Source organism: Electrona antarctica (genome assembly GCF_951216825.1).
Source record: "Electrona antarctica genome assembly, contig: scaffold_158, whole genome shotgun sequence".
NCBI lineage: Eukaryota > Metazoa > Chordata > Actinopteri > Myctophiformes > Myctophidae > Electrona > Electrona antarctica.
Window position 1 is genome coordinate 69,284 of NW_027637821.1, and position 21,188 is coordinate 90,471.

Sequence of the window (21,188 nt, forward strand, 5' to 3'; positions counted from 1 at the left end):
GTACGTCATCGTGAAGGGGACATGTACGTCATCGTGGAGGGAGCATGCACGTCAGCGTGCAGGGAGCATGTACGTCATCGTGTAGGGAACATGCACGTCATCGTGGAGGGAACATGTACGTCATCGTGGAGGAAACATGTACGTCATCGTGGAGGGATCATGTACGTCATCGTGGATGAAACATGTACGTCATCGTGGAGGGAACATGTATGCCATCGTGTAGGGAACACGTACGTCATCGTGGAGGAAACATGTACGTCATCGTGGAGGGAACATGCGCGTCGTCGTAAATTGACCATGTACGCCATCATGTAGGGAACATGTACGTCATCGTGACGTGGACATGTACGTCATCGTGAAGGGGACATGCACGTCATCGTGGAGGGGACATGTACGTCATCGTGGAGGGAACATGTGCGTCATCGTGAAGGGGGCATGTACGTCATCGCGTAGGGCACATGCACGTCATCGTGGAGGGAGCATGTACGTCATCGTGGAGGGAACATGCACGTCATCGTGGAGGGAACATGCACGTCATCGTGGAGGGAGCATGTACGTCATCGTGGAGGAAACATGTACTTCATCGTGGAGGGATCATGTACGTCATCGTGGAGGGTACATGCACGTCATCGTGGAGGGAACATGCACGTCATCGTGGAGGGAACATGTACGTCATCGTGAAGGGAACATGCACGTCATCGTGAAGGGAACATGCACGTCATCGTGAAGGGGACATGTACGTCATCGTGAAGGGGGCATGTACATCATCGTGAAGGGGACATGTACGTCATCGTTGAGGAAACATGTACGTCATCGTGGAGGGAACATGTACGTCATCGTGGCGGAAACATGTACGTCATTGTGGAGGGAACATGTACGTCATCGTGGAGGGAACATGCGCGTCGTCGTAAATTGACCATGTACGCCATCATGTAGGGAACATGTACGTCATCGTGACGTGGACATGTACGTCATCGTGAAGGGGACATGCACGTCATCGTGGAGGGGACATGTACGTCATCGTGGAGGGAACATGTGCGTCATCGTGAAGGGGGCATGTACGTCATCGCGTAGGGCACATGCACGTCATCGTGGAGGGAGCATGTACGTCATCGTGGAGGGAACATGCACGTCATCGTGGAGGGAACATGCACGTCATCGTGGAGGGAGCATGTACGTCATCGTGGAGGAAACATGTACTTCATCGTGGAGGGATCATGTACGTCATCGTGGAGGGTACATGCACGTCATCGTGGAGGGAACATGCACGTCATCGTGGAGGGAACATGTACGTCATCGTGAAGGGAACATGCACGTCATCGTGAAGGGAACATGCACGTCATCGTGAAGGGGACATGTACGTCATCGTGAAGGGGGCATGTACATCATCGTGAAGGGGACATGTACGTCATCGTTGAGGAAACATGTACGTCATCGTGGAGGGAACATGTACGTCATCGTGGAGGAAACATGTACGTCATCGTGGAGGGAACATGTACGTCATCGTGTAGGGAACATGTACGCCATCGTGTAGGGAACATGTACGTCGTCGTGAAGGGAACATGCACGTCATCGTGGAGGGAACATGTACGTCATCGTGAAGGGGACATGTACGTTATCGTGAAGGGGACATGTACGCCATCGTGGCGGGAACATGTACGTCATCGTGGAGGGAACATGTACGTCATCGTGGAGGGAACATGCACGTCATCGTGGAGGGAACATGTACGTCATCGTGGCGGGAACATGTGCGTCATCGTGGAGGGAACATGTACGTCATCGTGGCGGAAACATGTACGTCATCGTGGAGGAAACATGTACGTCATCGTGTAGGGAACATGCACGTCATCGTGGAGGGAACATGTACGTCATCGTGGAGGAAACATGTACGTCATCGTGGAGGGATCATGTACGTCATCGTGGATGAAACATGTACGTCATCGTGGAGGGAACATGTACGCCATCGTGTAGGGAACATGTACGTCATCGTGGAGGAAACATGTACGTCATCGTGGAGGGAACATGCGCGTCGTCGTAAATTGACCATGTACGCCATCATGAAGGGAACATGTACGTCATCGTGACGTGGACATGTACGTCATCGTGAAGGGGACATGCACGTCATCGTGGAGGGGACATGTACGTCATCGTGGAGGGAACATGTGCGTCATCGTGAAGGGGGCATGTACGTCATCGCGTAGGGCACATGCACGTCATCGTGGAGGGAGCATGTACGTCATCGTGGAGGGAACATGCACGTCATCGTGGAGGGAACATGCACGTCATCGTGGAGGGAGCATGTACGTCATCGTGGAGGAAACATGTACTTCATCGTGGAGGGATCATGTACGTCATCGTGGAGGGTACATGCACGTCATCGTGGAGGGAACATGCACGTCATCGTGGAGGGAACATGTACGTCATCGTGAAGGGAACATGCACGTCATCGTGAAGGCAACATGCACGTCATCGTGAAGGGGACATGTACGTCATCGTGAAGGGGGCATGTACATCATCGTGAAGGGGACATGTACGTCATCGTTGAGGAAACATGTACGTCATCGTGGAGGGAACATGTACGTCATCGTGGAGGAAACATGTACGTCATTGTGGAGGGAACATGTACGTCATCGTGAAGGGAACATGCACGTCATCGTGAAGGGAACATGCACGTCATCGTGAAGGGGACATGTACGTCATCGTGAAGGGGGCATGTACATCATCGTGAAGGGGACATGTACGTCATCGTTGAGGAAACATGTACGTCATCGTGGAGGGAACATGTACGTCATCGTGGAGGAAACATGTACGTCATTGTGGAGGGAACATGTACGTCATCGTGTAGGGAACATGTACGCCATCGTGTAGGGAACATGTACGTCGTCGTGAAGGGAACATGCACGTCATCGTGGAGGGATCATGTACGTCATCGTGGAGGGAACATGTACGCCATCGTGAATGGGACATGTACGTCATCGTGGCGGGAACATGTACGTCATCGTGTAGGGAGCATGTACGTCATCGTGGAGGGAGCATGTACGTCATCGTGGAGGGAGCATGTACGTTATCGTGTAGGGGACATGCACGTCATCGTGGAGGGAACATGTACGTCACCGTGGAGGAAACATGCACGTCATCGTGGAGGAAACATGTACGTCATCGTGTAGGGATCATGTACGTCATCGTGGAGGGAACATGTACGTCATCGTGGAGGAAACATGTACGTCATCGTGAATGGAACATGTACATCATCATGTAGGGAACATGTACGTCATCGTGACGGGAACATGTACGTCATCGTGAAGGGGACATGTACGTTGTCGTGAAGGGGACATGTACGCCATCGTGGAGGGAACATGTACGTCATCGTGGAGGGAACATGTACGTCATCGTGGCGGGAACATGTACGTCATCGTGGAGGACACATGTACGTCATCGTGGAGGAAACATGTACGTCATCGTGGAGGAAACATGTACGTCATCGTGGAGGGAACATGCACGTCGTCGTGAAGGGAACATGCACGTCATCATGGAGGGAACATGTACGTCATCGTGACGGGAACATGTATGTCATCGTGGAGGGGACATGTACGTCATCGTGGAGGAAACATGTACGTCATCGTGGAGGGAACATGCACGTCGTCGTGAAGGGAACATGCACGTCATCATGGAGGGAACATGTACGTCATCGTGGAGGGAACATGTACGTCATCATGTATGGAACATGTACATCATCGTGAATGGGACATGTACGTCATCGTGTCGGGAACATGTACGTCATCGTGTAGGGGGCATGTACGTCATCGTGTAGGGAACATGCACGTCATCGTGGAGGGAACATGTACGTCATCGTGGAGGAAACATGTACGTCATCGTGTAGGGATCATGTACGTCATCGTGGAGGGAACATGTACGCCATCGTGAATGGGACATGTACGTCATCGTGGCGGGAACATGTACGTCATCGTGTAGGGAGCATGTACGTCATCGTGGAGGGAGCATGTACGTCATCGTGGAGGGAGCATGTACGTTATCGTGTAGGGGACATGCACGTCATCGTGGAGGGAACATGTACGTCATCGTGGAGGAAACATGCACGTCATCGTGGAGGAAACATGTACGTCATCGTGTAGGGATCATGTACGTCATCGTGGAGGGAACATGTACGTCATCGTGGAGGAAACATGTACGTCATCGTGAATGGAACATGTACATCATCATGTAGGGAACATGTACGTCATCGTGACGGGAACATGTACGTCATCGTGAAGGGGACATGTACGTTGTCGTGAAGGGGACATGTACGCCATCGTGGAGGGAACATGTACGTCATCGTGGAGGGAACATGTACGTCATCGTGGCGGGAACATGTACGTCATCGTGGAGGACACATGTACGTCATCGTGGAGGAAACATGTACGTCATCGTGGAGGAAACATGTACGTCATCGTAAAGGGAACATGCACGTCGTCGTGAAGGGAACATGTACGTCATCATGTATGGAACATGTACGTCATCGTGAAGGGGACATGTACGTTATCGTGGAGGGAACATGTACGTCATCGTGAAGGGGACATGTACGTCATCGTGGAGGGACCATGTACGTCATCGTGGAGGGAACATGTACGTCATCATGTATGGAACATGTACGTCATCGTGAAGGGGACATGTACGTTATCGTGGAGGGAACATGTACGTCATCGTGAAGGGAACAAGTACGTCATCATGTAGGGAACATGCGCGTCATCGTGAAGGGGACATGTACGTCATCGTGGAGGGAACATGTACGTCATCGTGGAGGGAACATGTACGTCATCGTGGAGGGAACATGTACGTCATCGTGGAGGGAACATGCGCGTCGTCGTGAATTGAACATGTACGCCATCGTGTAGGGAACATGTACGTCGTCGTGGAGGGGGCATGTACGTCATCGTGGAGGGGACATGTACGTCATCGTGGAGGGAACATGTACGCCATCGTGGAGGGAACATGTACGTCATCGTGGAGGGAACATGTACGTCATCGTGGAGGGAACATGCGCGTCGTCGTAACTTGAACATGTACGCCATCATGTAGGGAACATGTACGTCATCGTTACGTGGACATGTACGTCATCGTGAAGGGGACATGTACGTCATCGTGGAGGGAGCATGCACGTCAGCGTGCAGGGAGCATGTACGTCATCGTGTAGGGAACATGCACGTCATCGTGGAGGGAACATGTACGTCATCGTGGAGGAAACATGTACGTCATCGTGGAGGGATCATGTACGTCATCGTGGATGAAACATGTACGTCATCGTGGAGGGAACATGTATGCCATCGTGTAGGGAACACGTACGTCATCGTGGAGGAAACATGTACGTCATCGTGGAGGGAACATGCGCGTCGTCGTAAATTGACCATGTACGCCATCATGTAGGGAACATGTACGTCATCGTGAAGGGGACATGCACGTCATCGTGGAGGGGACATGTACGTCATCGTGGAGGGAACATGTGCGTCATCGTGAAGGGGGCATGTACGTCATCGCGTAGGGCACATGCACGTCATCGTGGAGGGAGCATGTACGTCATCGTGGAGGGAACATGCACGTCATCGTGGAGGGAACATGCACGTCATCGTGGAGGGAGCATGTACGTCATCGTGGAGGAAACATGTACTTCATCGTGGAGGGATCATGTACGTCATCGTGGAGGGTACATGCACGTCATCGTGGAGGGAACATGCACGTCATCGTGGAGGGAACATGTACGTCATCGTGAAGGGAACATGCACGTCATCGTGAAGGGAACATGCACGTCATCGTGAAGGGGACATGTACGTCATCGTGAAGGGGGCATGTACATCATCGTGAAGGGGACATGTACGTCATCGTTGAGGAAACATGTACGTCATCGTGGAGGGAACATGTACGTCATCGTGGAGGAAACATGTACGTCATTGTGGAGGGACCATGTACGTCATCGTGGAGGGAACATGCGCGTCGTCGTAAATTGACCATGTACGCCATCATGTAGGGAACATGTACGTCATCGTGACGTGGACATGTACGTCATCGTGAAGGGGACATGCACGTCATCGTGGAGGGGACATGTACGTCATCGTGGAGGGAACATGTGCGTCATCGTGAAGGGGGCATGTACGTCATCGCGTAGGGCACATGCACGTCATCGTGGAGGGAGCATGTACGTCATCGTGGAGGGAACATGCACGTCATCGTGGAGGGAACATGCACGTCATCGTGGAGGGAGCATGTACGTCATCGTGGAGGAAACATGTACTTCATCGTGGAGGGATCATGTACGTCATCGTGGAGGGTACATGCACGTCATCGTGGAGGGAACATGCACGTCATCGTGGAGGGAACATGTACGTCATCGTGAAGGGAACATGCACGTCATCGTGAAGGGAACATGCACGTCATCGTGAAGGGGACATGTACGTCATCGTGAAGGGGGCATGTACATCATCGTGAAGGGGACATGTACGTCATCGTTGAGGAAACATGTACGTCATCGTGGAGGGAACATGTACGTCATCGTGGAGGAAACATGTACGTCATCGTGGAGGGAACATGTACGTCATCGTGTAGGGAACATGTACGCCATCGTGTAGGGAACATGTACGTCGTCGTGAAGGGAACATGCACGTCATCGTGGAGGGAACATGTACGTCATCGTGAAGGGGACATGTACGTTATCGTGAAGGGGACATGTACGCCATCGTGGCGGGAACATGTACGTCATCGTGGAGGGAACATGTACGTCATCGTGGAGGGAACATGCACGTCATCGTGGAGGGAACATGTACGTCATCGTGGCGGGAACATGTGCGTCATCGTGGAGGGAACATGTACGTCATCGTGGCGGAAACATGTACGTCATCGTGGAGGAAACATGTACGTCATCGTGTAGGGAACATGCACGTCATCGTGGAGGGAACATGTACGTCATCGTGGAGGAAACATGTACGTCATCGTGGAGGGATCATGTACGTCATCGTGGATGAAACATGTACGTCATCGTGGAGGGAACATGTACGCCATCGTGTAGGGAACATGTACGTCATCGTGGAGGAAACATGTACGTCATCGTGGAGGGAACATGCGCGTCGTCGTAAATTGACCATGTACGCCATCATGAAGGGAACATGTACGTCATCGTGACGTGGACATGTACGTCATCGTGAAGGGGACATGCACGTCATCGTGGAGGGGACATGTACGTCATCGTGGAGGGAACATGTGCGTCATCGTGAAGGGGGCATGTACGTCATCGCGTAGGGCACATGCACGTCATCGTGGAGGGAGCATGTACGTCATCGTGGAGGGAACATGCACGTCATCGTGGAGGGAACATGCACGTCATCGTGGAGGGAGCATGTACGTCATCGTGGAGGAAACATGTACTTCATCGTGGAGGGATCATGTACGTCATCGTGGAGGGTACATGCACGTCATCGTGGAGGGAACATGCACGTCATCGTGGAGGGAACATGTACGTCATCGTGAAGGGAACATGCACGTCATCGTGAAGGGAACATGCACGTCATCGTGAAGGGGACATGTACGTCATCGTGAAGGGGGCATGTACATCATCGTGAAGGGGACATGTACGTCATCGTTGAGGAAACATGTACGTCATCGTGGAGGGAACATGTACGTCATCGTGGAGGAAACATGTACGTCATTGTGGAGGGAACATGTACGTCATCGTGAAGGGAACATGCACGTCATCGTGAAGGGAACATGCACGTCATCGTGAAGGGGACATGTACGTCATCGTGAAGGGGGCATGTACATCATCGTGAAGGGGACATGTACGTCATCGTTGAGGAAACATGTACGTCATCGTGGAGGGAACATGTACGTCATCGTGGAGGAAACATGTACGTCATTGTGGAGGGAACATGTACGTCATCGTGTAGGGAACATGTACGCCATCGTGTAGGGAACATGTACGTCGTCGTGAAGGGAACATGCACGTCATCGTGGAGGGAACATGTACGTCATCGTGAAGGGGACATGTACGTCATCGTGGAGGGACCATGTACGTCATCGTGGAGGGACCATGTACGTCGTCGCGAATGGAACATGTACGTCATCATGTGGGGGACATGTACGTATGTTCCCGCTACTTTGTGGGAGTGGGTTATGAAAATGTGAAGGGCGTTGTTTCGGCTACTTTGTGGGTGAGAGCTATGCAAATTAGTGGGTGTCGCTTATGCAAATTAGTGGGTGTCGCCACGCCCTTCGTTTGCATACCACTCCCCTTCATTTGCATACCACGCACCTTCATTTGCATACCATGCCCCTTCATGTGCATACCACTCCCCTTCATTTGCATACCACTCCCCTTCATTTGCATACCACGCCCCTTCATTTGCATATTATGCCCCTTCATTTGCATACCACTCCCCTTCATTTGCATACCACGCACCTTCATTTGCATATTATGCCCTTTCATTTGCATATCACGCACCTTCATTTGCATACCACGTACCTTCATTTGCATGCCACGCACCTTCATTTGCATAAGCCAATCCCACAAAGTAGCAGAAACATGCCCTTCATTTGCATACCACTCCCCTTCATTTGCATACCATGCCCCTTCATTTGCATACCACGCACCTTTATTTGCATACCACTCCCCTTCATTTGCATACCATGCTCCTTCATTTGCATACCATGGCCCTTCATTTGCATACCATGCCCCTTCATTTGCATACCACGCACCTTCATTTGCATACCATGCCCCTTCATTTGCATATCACGCACCTTCATTTGCATACCACGTACCTTCATTTGCATGCCACGCACCTTCATTTGCATACCACGTACCTTCATTTGCATGCCACGCACCTTCATTTGCATAAACTAATCCCACAAAGTAGCCGGAACCATGCCCCTTCATTTGCATACCACTCCCCTTCATTTGCATACCACTCCCCTTCATTTGCATACCACGCACCTTCATTTGCATACCACGCCCCTTCATTTGCATACCACGCACCTTCATTTGCATACCACGCACCTTCATTTGCATACCACGTACCTTCATTTGCATGCCACGCACCTTCATTTGCATAAGCCAATCCCACAAAGTAGCAGAAACATGCCCTTCATTTGCATACCACTCCCCTTCATTTGCATACCACTCCCCTTCATTTGCATACCATGCTCCTTCATTTGCATACCATGCCCCTTCATTTGCATACCACTCCCCTTCATTTGCATACCATGCCCTTCATTTGCATACCATGCCCCTTTATTTGCATACCACGCACCTTAATTTGCATACCACTCCCCTTCATTTGCATACCATGCCCCTTCATTTGCATACCACTCCCCTTCATTTGCATACCACGCACCTTCATTTGCATAAACTAATCCCACAAAGTAGCCGAAACACGCCCTTAATTTGCATACCACTCCCCTTCATTTGCATACCATGCCCCTTCATTTGCATACCACGCCCCTTCATTTGCATACCACTCCCCTTCATTTGCATACCACACCCCTTAATTTGCATAAGCCAATCCTACAAAGTAGCCGGAACCATGCCCCTTTATTTGCGTGTTTGGGTGTGTGTGTCTAGTAGTAGTAGTAGTAGAAGTAATACATACGAGATGATGCCTGATCGTCTGACATCCATATTTGGTTGACTGGATGGCATTGTCCTCACCTGGAGAGAAATGCCCCCGGGAATATATGATTCATCCATCCATCCATTTATTTATTTATTTATTTATTTATTCATTCATTCATTCATTCATTCATTCATTCATTCCCCCCGGAAATAAATAAATAAACAAGGATAATCATCCACACATCATCACATCATCATCATGTCATGTCATAGACTGATTCAGTATTGACCATATTAAGCCAGGTATCACGGCAGACAGCACTAATATAAACAAACGTGAACGGAGCACTGCTGCAACATAGTACACGCATATAGTGGCCATACTGGCATACTCACCATAGCCTGGTCAAGGTTTCCCCTTGGTGGACGTGTCATTTCCAACTATTGCCACCGCGAGAGCCCCGGGAGCGCGTCCGGGACGGCGGCCCGGTTCGAAACGGACAAAACAAGTTCTTGAGCTTAGCCCAGATACCCTGGGTAAATATAGATTTCAGGGACGGCCGAGATAGGGCCGGGGACCCCCGCGGACCCCCTCCGCGGACCCCCGGCGGACCCCCTCCGCGGACCCCCGGCCCTATGGAGGGGCCGGGATTGATTTATCCTTAGTCCTTAGTCCTTGTCTTGACTTTTGACTTGTTGACTAAAAGTAGTAGTAAGGTTGAAATCGTTTTTTTGCAAGTAGAAATTAATCCGGGTTTTACAGGGTTAGTCATTCATTCATTCATTCCCCCCGGAAATAAATAAATAAGCACGGCTAATCATCCATCCATGTGTGACAATTGTTTGACACACATCATGTCATGTCATGTCTATCTATAGCAAGAGGTGGAATTGACGTCAGATCTTCTACACAAAGCAAAACAAAAGGGAGCAGTGCACCACCCTGTGGCACCAACTGGCACTGCTGACTGTTACAAGTTGACAGAGTGGATTATCTTGGATTACGTCCGCCAACATACATTCCAATGGTACATTTACTTGACCAAAAGGTAAAGAGTGATTTATTTGGATTTATTTATTCTGGATTATTTATTCTGGATCCTTAGTCCTTGGTCCGAGGTCACGAATCTTGACTTGTCACGAACCAGCATCCTCTCACACCATCAGCAACTGCCAGAACCACTGAGCCATCGTGGAATACTCTTAACCATGGATTTGGGGTAATTTTATCTTTTGGTTTTTTTGGAAGGGAAGACAAAAATAAATAAAGTCTATTTTACCAATGCAAAGGGTGAAATATTGTCATAATGTACGTTGTGTTTGTTTTGGAAAGGAAAAACTGTTTTAATGTACTTTTTACTGACGTTAGGGTAGATTTTGTTTAACAGTACTTGTGAGGACTCTCTCTCTCACACACACACACCAGAGACTGGCAGCTGATTGGCTCATTCAGGGTTGCCAGGTTGGTGGCTGTCAGGTTGTCTAATGCCTGCTGCATTGTGTGTGTGTGTGTGTGTGTATGTGAACCAGCTACACTGGCATTTAAACACATTCATATTGTAACTGTTGCCACTATAGGTGATATAGTTTGCTTTATTCCTAAAAGGTACAAGTTCATAATGAAGAAGTTCATAATTAAGTCACCTTTACGTTTAAAACATTATTCCATGTATTTGTGTCAAGTTGTTGTAACGCTTTTATTTTGAAGAGTCAAAGTCATGTTCCGTGTCTCGTTTGGTCTGCTCATGTAAATTGGGTACACAGGTTTTTTGTGTAAGCAATCAAGCCACAAGCAGCTAGCAGCAGCAGGGTGCAGCAGCTCCGTTTGCACTGGTCACACAAAGAGACTAAGTTACAAGAGACTGTCATAAGAAAGGTTATAAGGACCTAAGACTGAAGAGATTCCCTTCTTTGTTATTTGCACGCAGCCAACGAGGTATTCGTTTTACTTTATTTTACTTTGGTAAAATGTTTGCATCTACATGCTGTGCATGTCATGTCGTAGAAGAAGAAGAAATGTTGGAGTTTGGAAGCGCTCGTTTGTATTAAGGGGTCGCGCTGCTGCCTCCTGCATTATGTGCAAATGCGAAACAGATGCATGCAGGGACGTTCAGTGACTTACGACGAGCGCTTCCAAACTCCAGCACTTAGAAAAATAATCACTTGCACAGAATTTCCTGACAGAAAGTAGCTCATAACATGTCTACGGGGGATTTTTATGAAAAACAAGCTTTGCAGATTGAAAGAGAATAATTCAAGCTTGGACTACAGCTGCAATGTTGGTGAGTTTAACGTCGTTTAAGACAAGGAGATCGCAAACGCAAAATGATGAGTGGGGAGTGAATGGAGGGTATTGCAACTCTAGATTCATCCCATTATAAAAAAATCTAGAGTTGCAAATTGCGGCTATTCAAGGGACTGAAATGAGTTTGCTGCCAAAAACACAACACTGCATGATGTCACCTCAGCCGCGCTGTGTGTCAAGACATTTTATTAGCAACTACACACACCTGTCTGAGGTTGCTTGCCTCCAAAACAATTAAAGGGATTATGACATTAAAAAAAAGTGTTTGTAATTTTTCTTAATTTGTTAAGTTTACTGAGCTCAATTGCACCCAAAAAAACTGAACTTTTAACATGCAGTAGTATGTGCATGGTCTGGGGTTTTCTGGCTCAAACAAGTGCTCAGAGTTTTTTGCGGTTTGTGCTGTCACAGCCTGCAAATCCCATAGATGGCAATGGGATTTGCCAGCAGATGTCACTGTTTTCACAGTTTTGCCTGTTTTCATTGCAGCTCAAAAGGCTTCCAACCCCCAGAGAAAACTCCAGACCAGAGAAAATCCACTGAATGTTCAAAGTTCAGGTTTTTTGGGTGTAATTGAGGTCATACAACCTAAAAGAAAAAATATATATATGTTTTTTTTGTTTTCCAGAGCCCACATTACTCGTCACGCGCCCCAACGGCACAGAGCTGACGGTTGTGTCCTGCTCGGCGGTGTCCCGTCCCGCTCTGACAGTAACTCTGGAGGTTCCGTGCACACATTTAGGCTCTTCAAGCTACAGCAGCGTCCACTCAGTCAACGCCGACGGTACCGTCACAGTGAGCAGCACTGTCACACTGGACGGCTTCTGTAGCAGCAACGCTACACAGGTCCACTGTGTGGTCACTCTCTCCTCTGGCCTGGTGAAGGAGGTGACCCGTGTCATTTACTCTGACAGACAAGGTGAGAGACAGGGACGTGCACACACAGACATCAAAGGGGGCTTCAGCCCCTGCCCTTTTAACCGTCTGTAAAACAACTGCCCCTCTCCAGACCACGAATGCAGCATTTACTATGGTGAAAGAAATGCGAAATGCCACTCCTTTCCATGCCATACCGGAAGGCGGCATTCAGGACAATTGCTTTTTTCCGAAGTCTCCTGAACTTGGAACGTAGCATTTTGCGTTGAACAAATTTGTTTCGAAATCCATGTCGTACACCGCATCTCCAGTAGCTAAAGATTGCAGGGTTGCGCCCTGAAAATAGCTGCTATACAAGCTCTCAACGCATCGCAGTGCGACGCATTGTGAGCTTGTAGATCTGCTATTTTCGCAATTTTTGTCCAAAAGTGCCCTCTTACAGGATTTCAGCCCCTGCCTCTCTAACACTCTCTGCACGTGCCTGGTGAGAGATGGATTTAACGCAGCACTATGTAACTTTCCCCCTCTACCCCGGATTTGAACCCGGTTTCCTGAATGTCGGATCCCACAGCAGTGTTTGCATAGTGCTTAAGACAAAGGGAAATACTGAGAGAACGCACATAAGCATGTCCAATCATATCGACGCTGTACTCGACTATTGTTTTCCCGAGCAAATTACGTAGTATATTTAAATGAGTCTATATCATTACGCCGAAGCGCATTGGTCCTCCCTTTTTGTAATGCTCTTTGCCATGACTTAAACTTATAATAAAGGCTTTTTTCACCTCACTGGAACAGAGTGCCTTGGATCCTCTTCTTTATTTTCATGTTTTAACCTCGCCAACGAGCACCTGCATTCAGTTCAACAAACAAAGGACCACGGCAGCGCTCCCTTCTTCTATTCAACGTATAGTCTATATCATTGATTGATTGATTGAAAATGTTATTCACAGTATACAGAATGGGTGCATTTCAAATGAAAGCACAAGTCAATACAAAAACTGCCACGAGGACGAAACCATGACGTGTTTACATCAGGGTCCTCCACTTTCAATTCATCAGAACATTTAAATACATATATACGTCTATGAAAAACAGGAAATCATCATATAAAGAAAGTATATGACCCCCCCCCCCCCCAGTATGGGGGGGGGGGGGGTCATTGACCTTCATTGATTATGTACAGTAGATAGGTAGATATGTTACTAATTAATTAGTATTATTTTGTTTTGCAGATCTGTATGAGACATGTGAAGCAGATCAGAGAGGTTGCAGTAAGTTATTTTATTTTAATCAAGTGCATGCCTGTTTGATCCATGAGTGTATCATTGTAGGACATATAACTCTCTCATCTTTCCTCACCAGTTATCATGGTTATTTCCATTGGTGTTGCTGTAATCATCACAACCATCGCAGTTGGATTAGTCTTCAGACATAGAAAAAAAGAAACAAGGTAATAATCAGAATTTTAAGACCTTTAAATGAAATGTAAAAGGGACCATTACTGCATCAAACATAATGAACAAACTATATATAAAAAGTAAAACTGGTCAAACATTGGCCAAATTGTAAAATAACCATTGTGAAAATAACCTCCAACCCCAATGCAAGGCGTTGTGAGCTTGTAGATCGGCTATTTTCACAATATATAATTATGTGGAACTGAGTCAAAGTAAATGTAATGCCTCAACTCCTACAATTCCAACTGCGAGCTTGTCAGGGTTGGAGGTCGACCCCCCCAGTTCAAATATAATTACTTTGGAGGGAACCCGGCCTGAAACGTTTGAGAAACACTGGACCCTGATGAAGAAGACCATGTGGGTTGGACATAAAGTTATTAAATTAAACTTTATTTTGGATTTATTTTTGCCTTTCTGCATCTGAACATGACAGTATAGGCCTACTGACTGTTGTTTAAAGATGGAGTGCCACAATTTTTGTATTCTTCCAGTTTTTCATGTGTCTATGAGGTGACAGTACTTCATTAGACACCCTGGAGTCGTTTTTATGTGCAATGGTGTATTAACTTTGTATTTAGGGTTTCTTCCTGGAGGCTGAACCCTTGACAGTCAAACGGGCCAATGAAATGAACAGTAATATAATGATATCACACTATCAGCCCCTCCCTTAACCCCTCCCCCTTTATCATACAACTACAGCTGTGGGTGCGGCTTCAGTTCAGGTGGATCACCCCCCATCACCACCCACCAGTCAAACCAGGCATACTTAATGAACTGGTGGGCGTGTCCACATAAAAGCATGATTTTAACAAATACTGTACACTTTTTGGAAAAAGTTCTTCCTCCTTATATTAGAAATAATACCTGATGATCATGTTTTAACCTCTCCTGTATAGGTCAACCAATGACGGCGAAATGAAACAGATTCCCCAAGAGTTATAAGACAGTTAAACACCAGACTACTCTGTCCATCTGTCTGTCCATTGGTGTACCTTCTAGGCAATCATGCTCCATTTTGAATGACGACGTGTTCAGCCCGTTTTTCTCCCTCGTTTATTTCTGGGACAAAGACGCCTTTCGTCTCTGACAACATTGAACCCCCAACCCCATGCTATTTGACCGGGAGGTGAATATGAATGCAGTTATACTGGACTTTGTTGTGTTTATGTTATGTGTGATCTCTAGTTCAGCATCAAATTAATATCTCATTCAGAAGTTAGGTCTACTGTCGCTGTGTGTTCATTTCTCTTCTCCCTTTCTCTGCATCTGTGTTTAGCATTAAAGGCTGCATTTCACCGCTGGAAGAAACTGCAGTCACTCAATGCTAATAGTATTTGTAGATATAGCAGTAGCACAAGTAAAAATTTGCACTCTATGGACAGAAGAATAACCAAGTCTGTGTGTGTGTGTGTGTGTGACTGGATTGTTGAATTCCTACAATGACCATAATTCAGTCAGACAACTCACGAATAGATTTTGTGTTTACTTTTATTCTTTTTTACAGGTTAATACAGACAGGCAATTCAGTCAAAACAGTTCAGTTTTTTTCCCCTCCCCTGTACCGCACCCCCCTCCCCCCGTCCAGAGACAGCAAACAGATGCAAGGATAGATTATATATGCACAAAATGTATATAGAGAATAGGATAGCACACACATACACAGATAACAAAAAAAATACAAAACAATAAAGGCACTCACAAATAGATTGAACCAATATTTATTGTAGAATGAGAATGAGAATAGTGTGCATATGATATTTGACTTGGCGTTCGGCTCTACTGCATTTTCTCCCTGCTCGGCGCAATTAAACACCATCATAAAACATTAAGAGCAGGGAGATAGATATACAATAAAACCCCCATGGGGAGCATAAATAACAGAGCCCACTGGTGGTGCTGGTTCTTAAGCTCTGCGCAGCTTAAATTCCGAGTTTTTAGACAGCTGGTGGATGGAAAAGAAGCTCCACCTCCGCAGACTTTTTGCGCGACGGCCAGATTCCCGGGTTTTTTTCATAGTGCCGACACCTCTCCAGAAGTGTAATTTTGAGAAAGAGAGATCTGATGTCGGCCCTCACCCGCAAACATTTCTATCGACTGTGGCAAGGACAATCACGGGCGGGGCCGGACCAGGCTCCAATCACAATATGCTAATAATATATACTAATATAATAATAGTAATAGTAATAGTAGTTGGAAGCTATATTTCACAATGTCACCCAAAAAGAAGGGGCCGCCTCCCAAACCAGTCGAGCAACAGATCACGGAACTCGAGGTTCAGCTGCACACGACAAAGAAGCTGAGGAACTTAGTGCAGCTGGGCCGGGACCGCTCGGCCGATGGCCTGGCCCAGGCCAGGAGGCAGGTCTCCAAGGACGCCCTGAGGACCAAGGAGGCTGAGCTGGAGGAGGCCGAGCTGGACCACAAGGCGCTCATCGACGAGTACAACGTGCGCATCGACCAACTGAATGCCGACCACCAGGCCACCGTCGCCGAGGAGAGGGCGCGGTGCGCACGGACCGGCGAGCACATGCAGCGCGAGCACGACGAGCTGGAGACCCAGCTGCGCGGCTGCATCCGGGAGCTGAAGGAGGAGCGCAGGGAGCAGCACCTCGCCTGCGAGGCGCTGGAGAGCGAGCTGCACCGCAAGCACGAGGAGGAGAAGGCCGAGCTGCGGCGGCGGTACGCCGAGCGGGTCCGCGACACGGACGACCGGTACAAGGTGAAGGAGCTGACGCGGGAGCGGCTGCAGGACCTCCGCAGGCGGAGGGAGGTCAGGTGGCAGGAGGAGCAGTTCAACTTCCGCATCTCCCTCCTGCTGGGGGAGTTCCGGGAGATCCGGGCCCAGTACAACATCGTCAAGCACCAGACGGTGCACCAGCTGAAGGAGCAGGTGGACCATATGCGGGGCGTGGCGAAGCAGCGCGAGGAGAAGATGGCCGAGGTGGTGGAGCAGAACAAGGGGTTCGCGGCAGAGCTCCGCAAGCTGCAGGCCAAGGCGGACGCGGATGACCGCTCGTTCCAGCAGCAGGTGCGCGACTACGAGAACGAGATGGCCAAGATGGCGACGCTGCGCGCGCGCATCCGGGCCAGCGCCAAGGATGCCACAAGGATCGAGGCGGCGCACCAGGAGCTGCTGCAGGTGTACAACGTGGCCAAGGTGGAGAAGGCGGAGCTGGACAAGAAGTACATGCTGGCCCTCCAGGAGATGCAGAAGGTCCTGTGTCTGAGCGGCCCCGTCAAGATGGGAACGGGGAACGCGGCGTCGTCCCCCATCGTATCGCCCCCGGGCATGGTTCAAATGATTGGGGAGGTTTGACCCATAGAGTATAAAGAAGGATAGAGACTGAACTGGCGTGAAGCTTCCCCCCCCCCCCCCCCCAGTGGCATTTTGAAGCACCCGGAAGAACCGTCTCAGAACGTCTACTTCCGCATTTGACCACCACATTTTGGTGGTCAAATGCGGAAGTGCAACCGAGCGCTCAATGTTAAAGCCCAGCTGCACGGGGTTTCCCGGTGATGAATTCACGGGTCCGCCTGTAGTCCCTCCTCTTACCACTAGGGCCCAGTGCTTCAACGTTGAAGAGCCTCACTGGGGCCTTGGGTTTGACCGCACACACACACACACACCCCTCCTAATTAACAATCGGATCCTCGGACCAAATTAGTTAAAAACAACAGGTCAGGGTTTAAAGTATGTATATATCCTTCCTGTCTGTAATATTCAAAAAATAATATTGCCCATATCCATGCACTGAAGACTGAAGTGGACCATACCATTTATTAACATTAATATTACTACTACTACTAATAATAAAATTATAATAATGAAAACAATAATAATCACAATATAATCACAATAATAATGTTAGCGCCGTTCAAGAAACGCAAGAAGACGCTTTTATTACAGTAAAACAAAGAAAACAATACAAAACTATAGCAGTTCAAAGCCTAGGTTTGAGCAGATGCCTTTTTGTGGCGGAATCGAATTAGTTCAGCGTCGGCGGCGTTTCAAGTCTATGTCGGGTCAAAGTTCCCGAGGATGGCGGCCGCCGCAAGGAAGGCTCTGTTGCCAAAGAAGTTTCCGGAGTCTGAGAGTGAGGGCCGGAGTCTGGATATGTTTCATTTCAAGGTGGTCGAAGGTGTTTTTGGCGATGGATTTTAAATGTGACTGGAAGGACAGGGTGGAATCCAAGCATGACGGGTTGCAGATGGCTGGAAGATTGGGAGATACTAACCGGAGGGGTCCAAGCACAGAGCCCTGAGGCTGATTGGGGCTGGGGAATAACTGGGGAGGAACTATAGAGCCAGGTTCAGCCAGTAGGTATTGAGGTCATCAGCGTCCAAACCTGGGGTTTTGAGGACATGGGTGACTGAGGCGATATCAATATAAATATACTGTAGCTTATGGCCTAATGACTTTTTCAACAACAAACGCGCTGCTACCAGACGGCTTTCAACGGTTCCCTCCAACTTGCGATCCGACTCGACGGTGCACCCACCGCCCATTCAACACCAGATTCCCGGAAACGGACACATTCCGACACCGACAGCAGCAGTAGCTCAGTGATAGAGGGGCCGGTAGAACAGCCGATTGGGAAACCGTGTGGTGGACCAGTTCGATCCCAGGCTCGAGTTAGTGTCCTTGAGCAAGACCCCTAATTGCTCCCGATGTGCAGGTTGGTTGGTGGGTGCCTTGCGTGGTTTCCTCCACCATCGGTGTATGAATGTGTGAATGTAATGCACGATAGAAGCGCTATATAAATGCAATCGGTGTGGTGGAGAGCTACCTTAATGTGAGCTACCTCACATGGACTTCAAGCAAAGGCCAGACAGTGGTCATCATGGTGAACTTCTGGTCAGACAAAGGAGGAGCCAGGCCGCGGCCGCCGGAGTCCACGCGTATTATTGTTAGATGCTCGTTTACTATATAGAAGAGATGCTTAAAGTCCTTCCATTTGTTTTTTGTGGTTGGACAGCCTATTGGGTTTGCCCCTCCCTCCCGGAACATCTAGATTCTTCTCCTTGAACCGCTTTATGCTCGTTCTCGACTTGTTCTTTTTTCTTACTTTGATTTGTTTTGTCTCGACAATTTTAAGAATGTCATTTAGATGTCAGACCTGTTAAGACCATGCAATGAATGCAATTTAGATGAACATTTAGCTTAACATTTAGCTGCCTTGTTAAGCGGTCGGGTGGGAGACATTCAGAGCATGTTTAGGATCAATGGAACTAACATCAAGTTCCTATTCAGGAACATTGTAAAGGAATAGTGCCATAACATTTTCCCCCCACATTATTTATTTTAATATTGATGTATTATTATTAATTAATATTAGCGGTGCACAATATAAATCGGTAGCATATCGAAGCGGTATCGATATCGGCAGATATGACCCTGCAAATAATCGGAGATCGGATATCGGTCATAATTTATTAATCGTGCACCCCTAATTATTACAATCTGGGTGTTTTGGGGGTGTGCTCGCTTGCGATATCCTCACGAGCCACCAGAGGGCACCGGCCGACGAGGTTGAGAGCCAGTGGTTTAGGTTCTTATGAGACGATCCACCTTGTTCTGCAGTGTTGTGTAAATGTATGATCTTTTTTTTGCTTGCTTACACATTACACATCAAACATTTTCGTGTCAAGGACCCCCAGAAATATATGTAATTGGCCGCCTACCCCCCCCCCCCCCCGGCGGCCCATCTGAAAATGTTGTTCCAGGGACCTCCCCGGAAGCAAAGATTTAAGCTAAAAACGTCCTGAAAGAATATATATTCAAAGATTTGCGCCACATTGTCAAGATTTTTCAAAACATTGCAGATCTACAAAGCTCGTAGTGCGGCACTTGGCGCTATGAGCTTGTAGATCTGCTATTTTTCAATAGCTAAAGTATAACATAATGAAAAAAATAAAAAATAAAACAAAATAAAAACAAGGCAACTACTGAAATATATAATATATTAGGAAGTATGAACTATACTTGTTGAGCTTATACAGCTTTAGTCCTCACACGTCTCATATTTGCCATTGACATTGAAAGGAGAAATTAGGTCATATGTGCCTCAAATATGATGTAAATTTGTGGCAACACAAACATTAAATGCCATTGACAATGAAGGGAAACTTTACGTCGTATGTAGACGAGCAAATCGGCTAACCAATCACATAAGTTGTTCATGAGATGATGTGTGATGATGATAAGAGCGCCCCTCACTTCACACGGGTGTGATTTTTTTTAATAATAATAATGACTTATTTTTTCAGTTCAACAAAAAATTTAAACAATTCAAATTTAAAATGCATGAAAAAGGTACAGTATCAGTCACCAGAACCAGGGACATGTGTTTTCAATGGGTCTGACGTGCTGGATGGGCTTATGCACTGTCGGTCTGATCAACTGAATCAAATAAATCAAATAAATATTGAATCGAGAAACTTAAAAACTGCACACAAAAAAAGCCCTACTAGAATGGCCCCAGGTGTCTCTAATACACCTTGCTTATATGGGCTTAAAGCCCATATAAGCTCATAACTTGCATTGTTGTGAACTTGTAGATCATTGCTATCTTTAGTCAAATGTTTGCCTCCAGAATACAGGCTCCGCCTTTTTGTTAACTAATTGCCAATATAGTAACAGACTAAACAACTTAATCAATAAAGCCCCTACAGATAAATCAAATAAGCAGACCCTTTTAATTTATTTTTTATAAATGTTTTGGGGTGGAAAATTGCCCCAGGAGAAGGAGTTTAAAGGACAACTTTGTTTTTTTTCAACCACGGTTCATGTTTTAGGTTGTTATTAGAGAACGTAATAGATGAGTATTATTATTTTTGTAATTTGCTGCTTTCTTTCATTTTAGCGATTTTAGGTAATTTTGACAGGGGGCGGGGGCATTCGAACATGGGGCTAAATATGTATTTTTTTTTACACAATTTTATGGCGATTTCTTTATTA

General features: G+C 47.6%; 2 protein-coding genes across 2 annotated transcripts in view; both read left to right on the forward strand.

The window, feature by feature from the left end:
* The window catches only part of LOC306918632 (uncharacterized protein), a gene marked incomplete at its 5' end in the record, with an annotated part of 36,605 nt that extends 21,155 nt beyond the window's left edge, over positions 1-15,450 (forward strand). The window contains 4 exons of the mRNA XM_079531523.1: positions 12,523-12,813; positions 14,006-14,044; positions 14,136-14,223; positions 15,127-15,450. Coding sequence (XP_079387649.1) covers positions 12,523-12,813; positions 14,006-14,044; positions 14,136-14,223; positions 15,127-15,172 — 464 coding nt within the window. The 3' untranslated portion in view covers positions 15,173-15,450. The remainder of the gene's footprint in view (positions 1-12,522; positions 12,814-14,005; positions 14,045-14,135; positions 14,224-15,126) is intronic.
* A 989-nt stretch (positions 15,451-16,439) lies between these two features.
* LOC306918633 (dynein regulatory complex subunit 4-like) lies at positions 16,440-17,546 on the forward strand (the record flags this gene model as incomplete). The annotated part of the gene is made up of 1 exon (XM_079531524.1): positions 16,440-17,546. One exon carries the CDS (start codon positions 16,440-16,442, stop codon positions 17,544-17,546), a length of 1,107 nt encoding a protein of 368 aa, XP_079387650.1.
* Between the last annotated feature and the right edge of the window lie 3,642 nt (positions 17,547-21,188).